General features: G+C 34.6%; 1 protein-coding gene across 14 annotated transcripts in view; it reads left to right on the top strand.

Annotated features, from left to right (window-relative positions):
- Positions 1-13,310, top strand: part of LOC143239029 (uncharacterized) — a 72,141-nt gene that overhangs the window by 14,826 nt on the left and 44,005 nt on the right. For all 14 annotated transcript variants that reach the window (XR_013020921.1, XR_013020923.1, XR_013020922.1 and 11 more), the window contains exon 4: positions 644-832. Coding sequence is in view for 7 of the 14 variants with exons in the window: in XM_076479767.1 (XP_076335882.1) it covers positions 644-832 (189 nt within the window). In the remaining 7 variants the exon portion in view is untranslated. The remainder of the gene's footprint in view (positions 1-643; positions 833-13,310) is intronic.

The raw sequence follows: 13,310 nt of genomic DNA, 5'->3' as shown, positions 1-13,310 counted from the left end.
GTGACACATGACACAGAATGTCACCTATTCTTCACTGAATCATGCAGAAGAAGAGGAGGGTATTTTTAATTTTCATTCCCTCCTGATGTGGTATTCTATCAATAAGATATATTTATTTACAACTAGAAAAAGTAAGTAATTGCCACAATTTTGGTAGACACAGGTTAAATTCATTGTTTTATATCACTTGTTCAAAAATTATGTATCTTATATTAACATTGCTGTAAGGTAAAGAAAAGATCCATGTGGGTGCTCTTATTGTAAATGCTCAGTACAGCATTTGCTGCTGCACTAAGCATTTACAATAAGAGCACTCACATGGATTGCTGCTGTATTTCTTATGCTTGCTTTATGTAATTACTTTCCTTCATGATGAATAATGGCAAAATATGGGTTATTTTGAAAGTTACTTTAGAGCTCATTTTACATTTTTGACATCCAGGCTTTGCAAAAGTGTACACATGGAACTCTCATATCACTAAGGAAATTAATAATAATAATAATTTGTCACTAGCTCCAAAAAGGCATTCAAACTGTAAAAATTGACTGTATGAATAGTAGTTCATATAGTAGTGTTTTTGTATTCCAGACAGAGTTATTATGGAATTGAAAAAAATAATAGTTTAACCAATATACTTTCTAGATATCAAGCCTGTTGTATCATCCCTAAAGGACTCATCCACATCTAATTGTGATCAGTCTGCAGAAAAGTACAGTGTTATGCCGTATGTTGACTCTCTAGGAATGCCATCACTACCTGGGCCCAGTACTTACCAGCTGGATCTTAATTTATCACAGACACATACTCATCTTCAACAAACATCTTCTCAAGGTAAACTAACTAAGAATATTTGCTAAGTGAACAAACTCAATTTTTATGTAGTAAATTGTTGGTCGTATAAGAGAATTGTAGTTATTGGTTGTACTGTGAATGGAAACTTTAGTTATATGAGGTTAAGATTACTCTAAATCTTTTTTACCTCGTACTCATTGGATGTAAAATTGATTTCAGTTTTTATCAGCTGTCACAGAAAGACTTGGAGATCAGCATAAGTTTTTCCACATTGTGTGGAAATACATTTTATTATTAATTAAGACTGAAAGTAAAGGACAATGTGATGTGTCAACTGTGCTATATTTGTTTTATCTAGTACTGACTAGGCCTTTCATAAAATACTAGAACCTAAAACTATATAGTATATAAAAAACTGTTTCCATGGGCAAAGAAAATTTTTAAGGAGTGCACAGTTTTCTGTGTATTTTAAATAAATGTAAGAATAATTTATACTGAAAATAGAAATTTTCAGGGGCTTTGTAGTAATATAAATCACACCTGGATTTATAAGTCTTATTAATCTTTAGAAAGCAGTGTAAACAAATTTTGTTTTGTCATACTAAGTTTGTCTTTTTTCGGTCATTTGCCACTAATGTTCATGTTCTCCAAGATGTTCTGGTGTCTCTTTATGCAATTCTGAACATCATGATGCTACATATTAAAAACCAGTTGTAAAGAAAATACAAGATTTATGAATTTATATTTATTTTAAGTATGTATGTGAAAGAGCTTTTTTTTTGTATTGTCATTGTTTTATTAATGTTACTAATGATAATTAATTTGAGATATAACCATAATTTAAATATTTTTGTTTTTGGGGGAATATGTTTTGTTTCAAGGTACAAAACAAAATATAGTGATAAAAAATTTTTTTAAAAATATTTCTGTATTTAAGATTTCTAATATAGTATTCCTCCTCCTCTTGAAAAATTAGCTTTTTTTGTTTTATGTTGCCCTCTACTTACTTGTAATTGAATGTTCCAACATGCCTCTCTTATGAATCACTATATGTCACCTCTCCACTAACAGGAGAGTACAACTGTCACATGACACATGACTCCCTCTATGTGCAACCACCAAATTATCACTTCTAATTTGGCAGTGCTTCAGTGCAGATGGTTTAACTTTCTTTAACTTCTTTCACATTAACTTCATTCAACGTCATTCCAGTTTTCTGTTTGAGCATTTGATTTACCCATATTTGTTGTAAGTTTTTTTTTTATGGTTTCATATCACTTCTGGATTCTGAAGTCACTCTTACTTGTAGGAGGATTTTGTGGCCTTTGTCTGCAGGGAGATGAAACACTATATGGACTGCATGTTGTCTCTCATTTGTGTACTTCCTGTACTTTTTGAACCTTTTAGAGGCATATGCTGATAATAATTTTGATTTCCTCCCTTTCACCATACCTTCCCACATCTTTTTGAAATTCTTTTCACCCATTGTTGGTTTTCTTAGAGCTCATTTCTTGGGTATGTGTTGTGTTATTTATAGCTATTGTTTTTTAATTTCTCTGTTTGAGTTTACACTGCCATTTTGCCATTCTGTTTGGCAATGGCATTGATATGCCTGTTCCACAGGTTGGTCCACTCTTGCAACTTGTTGGATTGGCTTCATTGTCTGGATTGCCAGGTGTGGGTTCAGTTTACCAATTTTGGAAGATGGGTCTCAGAGAGTTCTTGATCATCCTACCTCTGCCCCATTTTACAGCATTGGCTATTCTTTTTCTATCTGAGGATTCTCATGGGAATGCTTGTAGGTTTTTGGAGACATTTTTTTTTTTCCTTCGTTTTTGGCCACATATTGTGTTTTAGTTATGGTCCTACACATGTAGGTTGCATCTCTTTAGATCTTTTATGAGCTGTGACATTTTATTCTCATGGACTTGTCACCCAGTTCCATATATACAAGTCATTCTTTTGGCTTTATTTTTATGACATATTGTGTTTGACATGATTACAATGTCCTCGTTGTCAAAGGTGGCTTCTGTCCAACAAGGCTCTAGCCATACTTGCAGTAGACCCAATTTCTCCAGGTTTAGCTCTGAGTTCTGTTTTCTGAACTTTTTCTTTCTTGCTCTATCTGTTGCAGTTTTCCATGTTACCACTGTTCTCCATTTTTGAAGTGATATGTGGCATTTTCTTCCTACTTTTCAAGATCTCTGGTCATGACAGTGTTTATCCAAGACAGTTCTTGTCCTCCTACCACAACAAGTGTCACAGTTGTCATATCTACTCCACATGGGTTTTACTGCTGCCAATTTGCTTATCATGGAGTATTATATCTGTTATGGCCTTTTTCTTCAGTCTTGCTTTTGTGCTGTCTTTGTCAAGAGTCAGCCAGTCCTTCTCATCAGCTCTTTCTCAGTAATGTGCAGGTGGGCTGGTTGATCAGTTTGGAGAAGTCCTTCTTTAACTCATTTTGCAACAGGTTTGGTATAATGTACACGAATTTGTCTACACATTTGCACATGTTAAGTATTTGCACTGTAACTTTTTATAAAACATACTTATCTTCACAAAATTTAATGAAGGTTATAAGTATTTTGTTTCTAAAAAATCAGAATTCTTAATGAAATATTTTTTCTATAGATTTGTTTGTGAAAATAGTCATTTTCATTACTGGTCTGAGTGCAAAGTTATTTCATGATATGATTAAACTATTCTTCAAACCTAAAATCTCAAATATTATTTATGTAATCTCTAGAACCTCCTAAATACTTTCAAAATGTTTGTTTTTGGTAAGACTTTATATTTTGTGTTATTTTCTATACCCTAACCATGTGGGGTCTGTCACTTGACCAATTTTGCAATCATCAAAAAATAATTTGGAAATAAATATAAATTATACTTTTTTTGTGCTAGAATGACTAAACACAAAAATACAAATGTTTAGTATGAGTAGCTTAAGTCTCATAACACTATATATTTATTATACAGACCTTCTAGTCACGCCTAGCTAACATTACATAACTTGCATTAACATAGTGCACATGCACTCATGTTATGTATCATAACACATAACATATCATATGTTATAAGTAACGTAAAAACCAATTTTTAATATTCCCTGTCTTCGCTATGTTTTAGCAGACTAGTAGTTTGTAATACACAGTCACATTTAAATTATACATTACATATATGCATATAGATTATTACTATTTAGAAATAACTTATTAAACTTATTTTTTCATGAAATAGCTGGCTGTAACCCATGTTGATTCCTATATTTTCAAGGCTTTGTACGCTTAACCTTGAGAGGGTGGCATTTCATAAGATCGCTTAAGTGTAAATTCCTTGTGATACTTGCATCATAACATGCCCAGACCATACTACCCATGGATGGCATGAGTACAGCAGAAGGGGATTGATGCCCATCTCTGCCATGCCTCAGTTGAATAAATAGAGGTGGTCTGCACCCATTGCAGTGTCTCAAGTGTTGTAGTCTCTTTGGATTCCCTAGTGCACTTTTCTCCTTTCTTACAGTGGAGTAAAGGAGTCCTTACCAGTTTCAAGCTGCAAGGATGGTTGACTATAATGCAACTTGCTGGATGGTTTCCAGAAAGATGGCTATAACTATATAGTTCCAAGAAGGGCAGTGGTTTTCTGCCAATGTAGAGAGAGTTACAAGATCCTCCAGGTGGCTGATTTTCCCAGAGTTGAGATGCTCAAATGTAGTTCACTACTTTAATTGGGTGCCCTCTTTCTACCCTTGTCTGGATGTCAGCACCCAGCAAGTAAAGTTTTGGAAATAGAATGATTCTGATCATTTAAGTTCTCACACTGGTTTTGGGTTGTCACTCTTCTCTCAATTGCTGTTCTGTGTAATGGATCATAGAAGGTCGTTGTGGCATATTTCTGCTTCTGTCCTGAGTTTCCCTCCTTATAGGGTTATTGGGCTTGTTCGTAGTTGAAGGAATCGAGTGACTTGAGATGGATTTTCTTCAAATTCAAGATGACACATCCATGTTTCCCTGGGATTAGATCACCCTGTGTGTCCCTGGACTCTAGGACTTGAGGAGAAGACAATAGGTTGCACCATCCTTTCCCATGCAGATATGCTCTCCTTTTGTTCTGCCATGTGTAGTACTCCTGACCTTATCACATTTCATGGCAAAAGATATTTGGTTCAGTTGTAGTGTTGTGCCCCTTCTCGGATCGTCTGATCTGTTCCTCTCAATTGAGGAGTTTCCTTCTAATGCCAGGGAACCAGGCATGTGTCATCTTGAATTCGAAGAAAGTCCATCTCAAGTCACTCGATCCCCTCAACTTTGAACAAACCCAACAACCCTATAAGGAGGGAAATCCAGGAGATATCTTGTACTTTCCTCGCAGTGGTTACTCCTTCAATTCAGTGTATGATTCAAGCTAATATTGTGAGCAAAGGGAGAATGCAGAATGAGAAGATATATTTTTTGTAAATGAAAATGTATTTCTGATAAATACTTCCATCCTACACATTTTCTCCGCTTCCTCCCCATTATCTTCCGTGGCTTGCATTTTCTGCCAAACCACAAAGTGGTAGTTTGGTGGTGGGCAAAGAGGGAATTACATACATCACATGATAGGAGTTTTCTCCAATTGGTGGAGAGGTAACACATAGTTATTTACATTAAAGATTTGTTGAAACTTGGATTCCAACTTAGGGTAAGTTGAAGGCTTGTGGCATGCATTCATAAAAGTTCACAAATAGAGGGCAGCATAAAGCAAGAAAACTAATCTTGTGAGATGAGGAAAGTACCTATCAGAAATAAGTTTTCATTTTATAATTTTTAAACCTTTTAAACTTTGACAAAGAAGAAGCAAGTTGGATTTTTAATCAGTCCTAAACTTTTAAGCTTTAGTCTTGGTGAATGTATCAGTTTTATTTTAATGCACCAAAAGTTATTTGTATATTTTAATGCCAGTTTTATAGGAATTTTAGGCTGAGTTAGCCTTATTGAGCATACCTCTAAGAACAAAAGTAGCCTCATTACATCAGTCATAAAAAAATGCCATTGCATTATGATATCTTGCCTCATCTGACAATAAAACATTTTCAATTGGTACTTCTGTCTGTTGGCACAAATATTTTCATTGCCATCATCTTCTAGAGGCCCACTGAAGATAGATTATAGTGTACTAATCCATCAAATTTTCTTTTTAGAATATTATGCATGCCACTCGCCTTTCACTTCTCACTTCTGCTTATCTACATGCAAATGATCATGAGTCAACTCTCCTCCAAAATGAGAGTAACATTACCATATCATAACCAGCACCCTCTCTAATAATGCACATGTTAATCACTTTTCAACTGGCAGTCTTACTGTTAAGACATTTTTTTGTTTTACTTGTAGTTTTTGTTATATTTTAATTTTGTGCATTTTTTTTCCTCAGTGCTGTTGGTTCAAATTTATACTTGCAGTTTCAAATAGTTACAACTAACACTGCTGTTACTGCATATGTGGATTTACTGACTACTACTTCAGGGTTGGTCCCACTGTTGTTGGCTGATGACATGATTACTATGATCTGCAGAGAAATAAAATTTTGCACAAGACTCACCACCACCTGAGGAGTACCTTGTAGAACCAGCACATGGTGTGTCTAACAGGGAGGATGAGAGTTTAGACAATTTATTTCTTTCACTGAATATGCTTTTCATTTGCATGTCACATTAGGGGACTTTTCCAGGCCTACTCTACCCTTTGTTATGTCAGTTAATCAGGTTTGTTTGATTTTGTCTCCTGTTTTCTGTGATTCTATTCCTGTGCTTCTTGCCATTATAGTGGGGTATGGGTGGATATCTAATTTTTCCTCTTTTACTGGATATTGAGATCCATGCTAGACATTTTGGGGAACAGTTGTGACCAGGAGTATATTTGACAATCAGGGTTTTGCATTTCATAATGCTTAACTACCCATATTTAGATTCCTAGTGTTAAAAGTCTCTTATTCCTTTGTGAAGTTTAAACTCTATGATGTCCACTATTTTCTGTGCCTTATCTCTCTTCATCTTTTGACAGAGGCAAAGCATCATATGCCAAGGGATTTTCTGATGGTTTTCGTCACCTACAGTTTACTACCTTGGCATGGTTCTCCTCTGTGGCCCTGTTTTATAGACGTGGCTGATGTGCTGTTTGGATCTTTTAGGTCAGGATGCTCTTTTATCCAGGTTTCATTTACCTGCTGCTGCTTTGCATGATTTCTGCATGGCACCGTTTTTCTCTAAAGTGGTATTTGAGGGTTTTCCTGACACTTTCAAGTCCTAGGTTGAATCAGACTGCCTACATCCCTTTCATCACTGTTTTTTTTTTGCCTAATACAACTGTATCTATCTCAGTGGCTTACTCCTCCACCTTCTAGGCCTTTACTAGTCCTGACTTCTCATCCATCTGCTTTGCATAATCATTTTGCTGCCTGTCATTTTTGGGCATCATGTGTTGGTAACTCAGGTCAGGACCAATGGGGGCCTGATTCTTCCACTTTGCTCACACGTAGAGGTTGTTTACAATTGATCAGTGGATTTTGAAAGTTGTTTCCAAAGGTTTGGCATCTGATACCTGTCTTTTCCCCATTCAATTTTCTTCTCCCTCTATGGAATCTCGTTTCATTGCCAGTGTTTGTCAGAAGTGGTTCAGTATTTAATTCTAAAGGATATCATTAAACAGGGAGATGCTGTTTGTTCAAGGTTTTTTCTCATCTTTTTTGTTTTTTCAAAAATGATGGAAACTGGAACCTCGTGGTTGATTAATTGTCTCTGAATCTCTTCACCATTGTTCCAGTGTTCACTGTGGAGTTGTAATTAACTCTATGTTGGATTTTCACAAAAGTTCTGTTGATAACAAAGATTTAAGTGTTGATGCATATCTCCATATTCTTATCTCTCTGACATACTGACTTTTCCTTCATTATATTCAACATGGGTGTGTATTTCAATATCAGTTGCTTCCATTTGATCTGGCCTAAGCTCTATGTATGCTCTGCCAAGTCATTCCAGTTATTAACTCAAATACTTCATTCACAGAGACTTTGTTTCCACAATTACATTGATGGCTGGCTCCTTCTGGTATCCCCATGAGCTGACTCTACCTTCTATACTCAATTTCTTCATTTGGAAGCTGCCAGAGTAAGTTTATTCATCAAGTTGGAAAAGTCATTGCTTAGTCAAACCCTTTGGTTAAGAGATATGGAATGTTTCATTTGCAAGGTCTCCTACTGCATGAGACATTCTATGTGTCTTAAGGATATGTGCTTTTCTTAAAACCCTCATTCCTCTTGGTCAAGCCCATATTCACCATCTTTAGTAGGATTTGTTAAATCAATAGAGATTTGTTGGGGATCCCTTGCTCTGCTTACTTTTCTCTCTCCATTACTGGCAGACTTTACCTGGTAGCTGAATCAGACCACTACTACGATGGGGTTGCTCTACCCCATTATCACCATTTTACAGGTGCTTTTTTTTTCTGGTTGGGGAGCATTTCTCAAGTGTGAAGAGGTTTCAGAATGGTGGACTCTTACCAAGTTTACTCTGCATGTCAGTATCGTAAAACTTCTTGTTATCCTCCACTCAGGCAGTTCAGTGATGGTGTCTTATATAATCAAACAAGGAGGAACCTTTTCTTTCAAACTTTAGGTCGTCTTTATTTTGGCTCACAGCCATCAAATTATTTTGCTGGCCCACTATATTCCAGGTGTCCTAAATTTGGTCAGTGGTTAGTTGTCTTGATCCTACAAGATTCTACTGATGGAGTGGTCTTTGGATTTTATCGTTTTTTGGGAGTTGTGTGCTGTTTAAGTGTCCCCAGTTTGAACACATTTTTATCTCCTCTCAACACACAACTTTAACATCTTTGGTTGCATGTTCCTCATCTACAAATAGGTGCAGTGAATAATTTCGACAAAAATTTGATCAGTTTTTACACGTATGCATATTCTTCTATATGATGCTTTTGTCACATCCTTTTGATATTTCAGACCACTCCTTGTCGAGTTCTGTTGGTAGTACTGTCTTGGCTGACTCAGACGTGTTTTTTACAATTGCAACAGCTGTTGGTGTCACCACCCATTCCTCCTCTTTTATCTCTCATGCTTCTTTACCAACTTCACTTTGACATATGTCATCCACTTTATGGGCTTTTGCTTCGTAAATAGGTTCATTCTGGACCATATCTCATGTACATAAATAGCTAAAGCAGACAGGAATTACTGCCCATCTCTGATGCTTTGAGGCATTGAGGCTTTTCCTAGCATGGACCTGATATACAATTCCAGATGACACCTGGTGTTGGCTGATCAACTCCATCAGTGTGCTATTTAAGATACGGTATTGCAGTCACCTAATGCACTAGTTCTATTGCTGAAATCCTTTTGACTTTTCCACACATTTACTCTTATCTTCTAGTGTTTGTTTGGTACTCTCCTCCTACTGCAGACTGTACAATACAGCCAGGTTTTGGACTGGAGATGGATTCTTGGTATGGAAACTCATCTTCCTTTCCAGTAACTGTTTTTGAGGTGAAAAATAGTGCTCTTCCTATCTTGAATCTGATGTACAATTCCAGATGCTGTAAGGGATGGTTGAGGTAGTATTTCCATTTATGATCTGTTATGTCCTGACCACTTGACACTTAGGAGTCCCTTTCTTGTTGAAGAGTTTTAGGGGCTCTTCCATGTTTCTGCCATTTAGGTTTTGGATACACATCCCTAGAGCGCAAGGGGTATACTTGGCTCAGAAGTGGTATGTTCTCCTACTGATGTGCTATTTTTAATTCCTTACCAAACCCCATGGTCTTCTTTTGGATGCTTTTCAAAGGTGTATCATATTCTCATTGATCCTCCATCAGTTCATTGTGGGATTCCAGCATTTTGTGAAAAAAAAGATATATTGGAAGTTAAAACTTTCTAACACTGAAAATGTATTTCTGATAGATACTTTCCTCATTTACATTTCCTACCTGTCTTCCCCACTTCTGGTGTATTGGTTAAAGTGGTCATGATCAATCTTGAAGTGATTAGCAGGTGCATTATTAGAGAGGGTGCTAGTTAAAGTAGTGGTAGTGTTGCACTCCTGTTGTTGGAGGGTTGATGCATGATCATTTGCATGTAGATATATGAAAAAAGTGGGGTTACATGGTGAGTGGCAAGTGAAAAATCTACACCTATGGAGGGTAGTACTAACTGAGAAATATTTGTGGGAGGAGGTAAGTATATATTGGAAATACAGTTTAGGAAAATGTTATATGGAATTATCTTAAATACATAGAGACATTGAGGACCTTCATCCATAAAACAAGTAAATATATTTCTTTTTGTGAACTTTCTGCTCTGTTTAGAGTCATGGTAGTATTAACCATTACACAGAGTTTGTTTATTTTGTATAAATAAAACTCCTAATATCCTATTTATAGTTATTTTAGCCAAATTAGTAAAATGCTATAAAAGTATTTTTAAACATTTTGGATAATTTTTTTGACTTTCAGTTGTGTATATTTTGCATTTATATTTATAGTTTTTACTTATATTAAAACCAACTAAGCAGTTATACTTAAATGTCAAAATGAAAATAAGCAACTGATAATTAAATAGTATCTGTTCACTACTTCCTCTAACTACCTCCCATTATAAGTATCTTAATTTATATCTATACTAGCATTACCCATGCAAAGTGTGTAGTGCCTTCTCTTATTTGTTTGTATGTTATATTGCAATGTTTGTTTTGTAGACCATTTTGTATGGTAACTTTTATTAGCAAGTTTTACTTATCTGTTATTTTAATTTTGATATAATTAAAACTTCTGCTCTTGATAGTGCAACATAAAGTTGTCCATGGCTTAAAAACTGTTTCTGGTAAATCTAGTCTAATTTTATTGGACATTTAATGATAAGCTTTATTGATAGTTATTGTAAATGTAATTCTTATTGGAACCTGCCTTTATCCAGGTCAAGTGGTATTGTTGGATCTGGTGGCATTAACTAAATTCTTGAAAATAAAACTTTTGACTTGAGCTTCACCAGTAGCTCATATTAATGTGAAGATTTATTATGAGATGAACTTTTAAATTTGTCTTATTGTTTGATTTTCTAATCAACATGACTATTATTTCTATTTTTAACATCAGCTTGTGCAGCTGTAAGTCTTCAAGGGTTAAACTACTGGCATAATCTGTTAATACAATAATAGTGCTCATTTGTATAACCAGGGACAATGCTATTCATGTTAAAACAAGTTTTCAACTTTCATACTAAAATGTTTTCCACAGTATCATTGTGGATTTTTAAGCAGCTCTTATTTCTTTGACATAATATTTCCCTAACTTTTATGTTTTTAATATTTTATGGTATTAATATTAAGTCAAATGTTTATTCAATTAAATCATCTTCAGTTATACATTCTTTTGGTATTTTAAAACAGTCTTCTGGTAATTGAGGAATTTGTATTCTCAAGATGGCTCGTACGGGTATTAAAACTTTAATTGGAATAAAGTACAGAACAATGTTTCGACCTTAGGTCACCTTCAGGTTAACAAGGAGAGTGGCTTACAGTTACAAACCTTCTTTGTTAACCTGAATATGACCTAAGAAGGTCAAAACTTTGTTTTGTACTTATTTAAATTAAAGTTTTATTATCCATACCAGCCATCTTGAGAATACATATTTACTTTAACTGGGTTTTTCATCTGTCTGTTTCTGAGATGTAGTAACCAGTTGCTGAATTCTTGTTGTCTGAATCCTGTTCTCATATTTCTATTATTTTTAATATTTTTGGTCAAAACTTTTTAGTTTGTTGATGCTTCAACCATTGTGAAGCAAAATTTATGCCTAACAACTGGAAACATCCCAAATCTCTAATAAATACAATAAATTTGTTTCCAAACAGTTCATTTCTTCTGATGGCATCTTGTTTTCTTTCCTTCCAAGCTTTACTGGATTTTTTTCTACACATGATGATTCAGTATGTAAATATATAAGATATTCTTTGTGAAAGGATCTCATTGATTTTGCTTAAACCTCCTAGTTAACATTGTTTCATGTTGAAACTTTTTCATTAGTGCTTGCCTTTTTTGTCAAACAACAAAAAATTGTTTTTCTGTTGGTAAATGCACAGCTGAACTCATCATGGTATGGAGTTGGCCATACATTTGAAATTCAAAAAGGTATCAAGTGCCTTCTGTTGCATTAACAAATCTCAAATTAAAAAAAAGTTGTTTATTTCATTTTATTGTAAATTTTCTGTTTAATTTGAAAATTGTCACAATTGTAAGCCTTGTAAACATAATTAAAGATACTTTATAGGCTTAAAGATGTTGTACAGTTAAAAACACAATACATTTGTATTTATTTTAAAGTGCTGTAGAAATACAAGTTAAAAATTACAGTCAAGTTATTTTTCATTAATTTGCCATAATCTCAGCCTTGCAAGCTCCCAAAGATTGCACAACAGCCAGCCTTTGCAATTGCTTGTATGAAAAATACAGTTAGAGGCAATTGATATCACTCAAGATAAACAAGGCCAGTAGTGGTGGAATTCCTCTTTGTGCACCATTTTGTGCATAGAAACTGTTTTTTTTTTGGACAAATTTCTTTTGACAAATATTGTGAATACATTTTTATGTTAGTGAACAAATCTGTTTTTTTCTTTGTTGTTTACGGTTGTGGGAAAATTCCAAAGGAAAAGGAAATATCTCTGCATGAGTTTTCACCTAAGTCATCTAGAAAATGGCACATGGCCTGGACAAAGCTCATATCAAGAACTCGTCATAAATGGAGTTCAAGCAAAAGCTGCCATGTGTGCAGTGAACACCTTTTGAAATGAGACTTTGAAAATAAACTACAATTTGATATTGGATTTGTAAAAAAAAATGCGCTAACGAAATATGTGGTGACCAGTATGTATCCAAAGTTCGAAGGATATCCATCAACCACAGTTATTAGCAGCCAGGCTCTTGACAGTGGCACATAACGATCTTTTCACAGCCTGATAACAGTGATGATAGTCTGTTTTGATCAGCTGTTCAAAAATGAGAAACATATAGAGTAAACTCAAGTTTTAGCTAATGTTTTAAGCACAACATACAATTGTCAGAAGTTATTTAGGTTTTATAAACACATAGAAATATGCTAAAATAAAAAATGTTTATGCAATTTCACTTTCAGCTATTATTTATGAAAAATGGACATGGACAAACAACTCTTTATTTTATTTGTTTGTTTTTTTCTTACTTACAACACTTTTTATGAATTTTTGTTAGATCTCACTAATATGCAGCATAAAAAATGTTAGATCTACAATATCAAAATATGACCCCAGTTATGCTTGCTTTTCCACTCCTAATGTATACTTTGTCATATGCATGCAAACTGAAGCATGTGCAGAATAATATATTAAAAGTACATCATTGAATATTAGATCTACATCTAGATATAGATCCATCATTTAAAGAAAAACAAATATTAACCACAATTTAGTCATAGAATTACTATATCATTGTCC

The sequence above is a fragment of the Tachypleus tridentatus genome, chromosome 13 (genome assembly GCF_004210375.1).
Source record: "Tachypleus tridentatus isolate NWPU-2018 chromosome 13, ASM421037v1, whole genome shotgun sequence".
Classification (NCBI taxonomy): Eukaryota; Metazoa; Arthropoda; class Merostomata; order Xiphosura; family Limulidae; genus Tachypleus; species Tachypleus tridentatus.
Note: the sequence above shows the minus strand (reverse complement) of the source record. Positions and strands in the feature narration are given on the sequence as shown.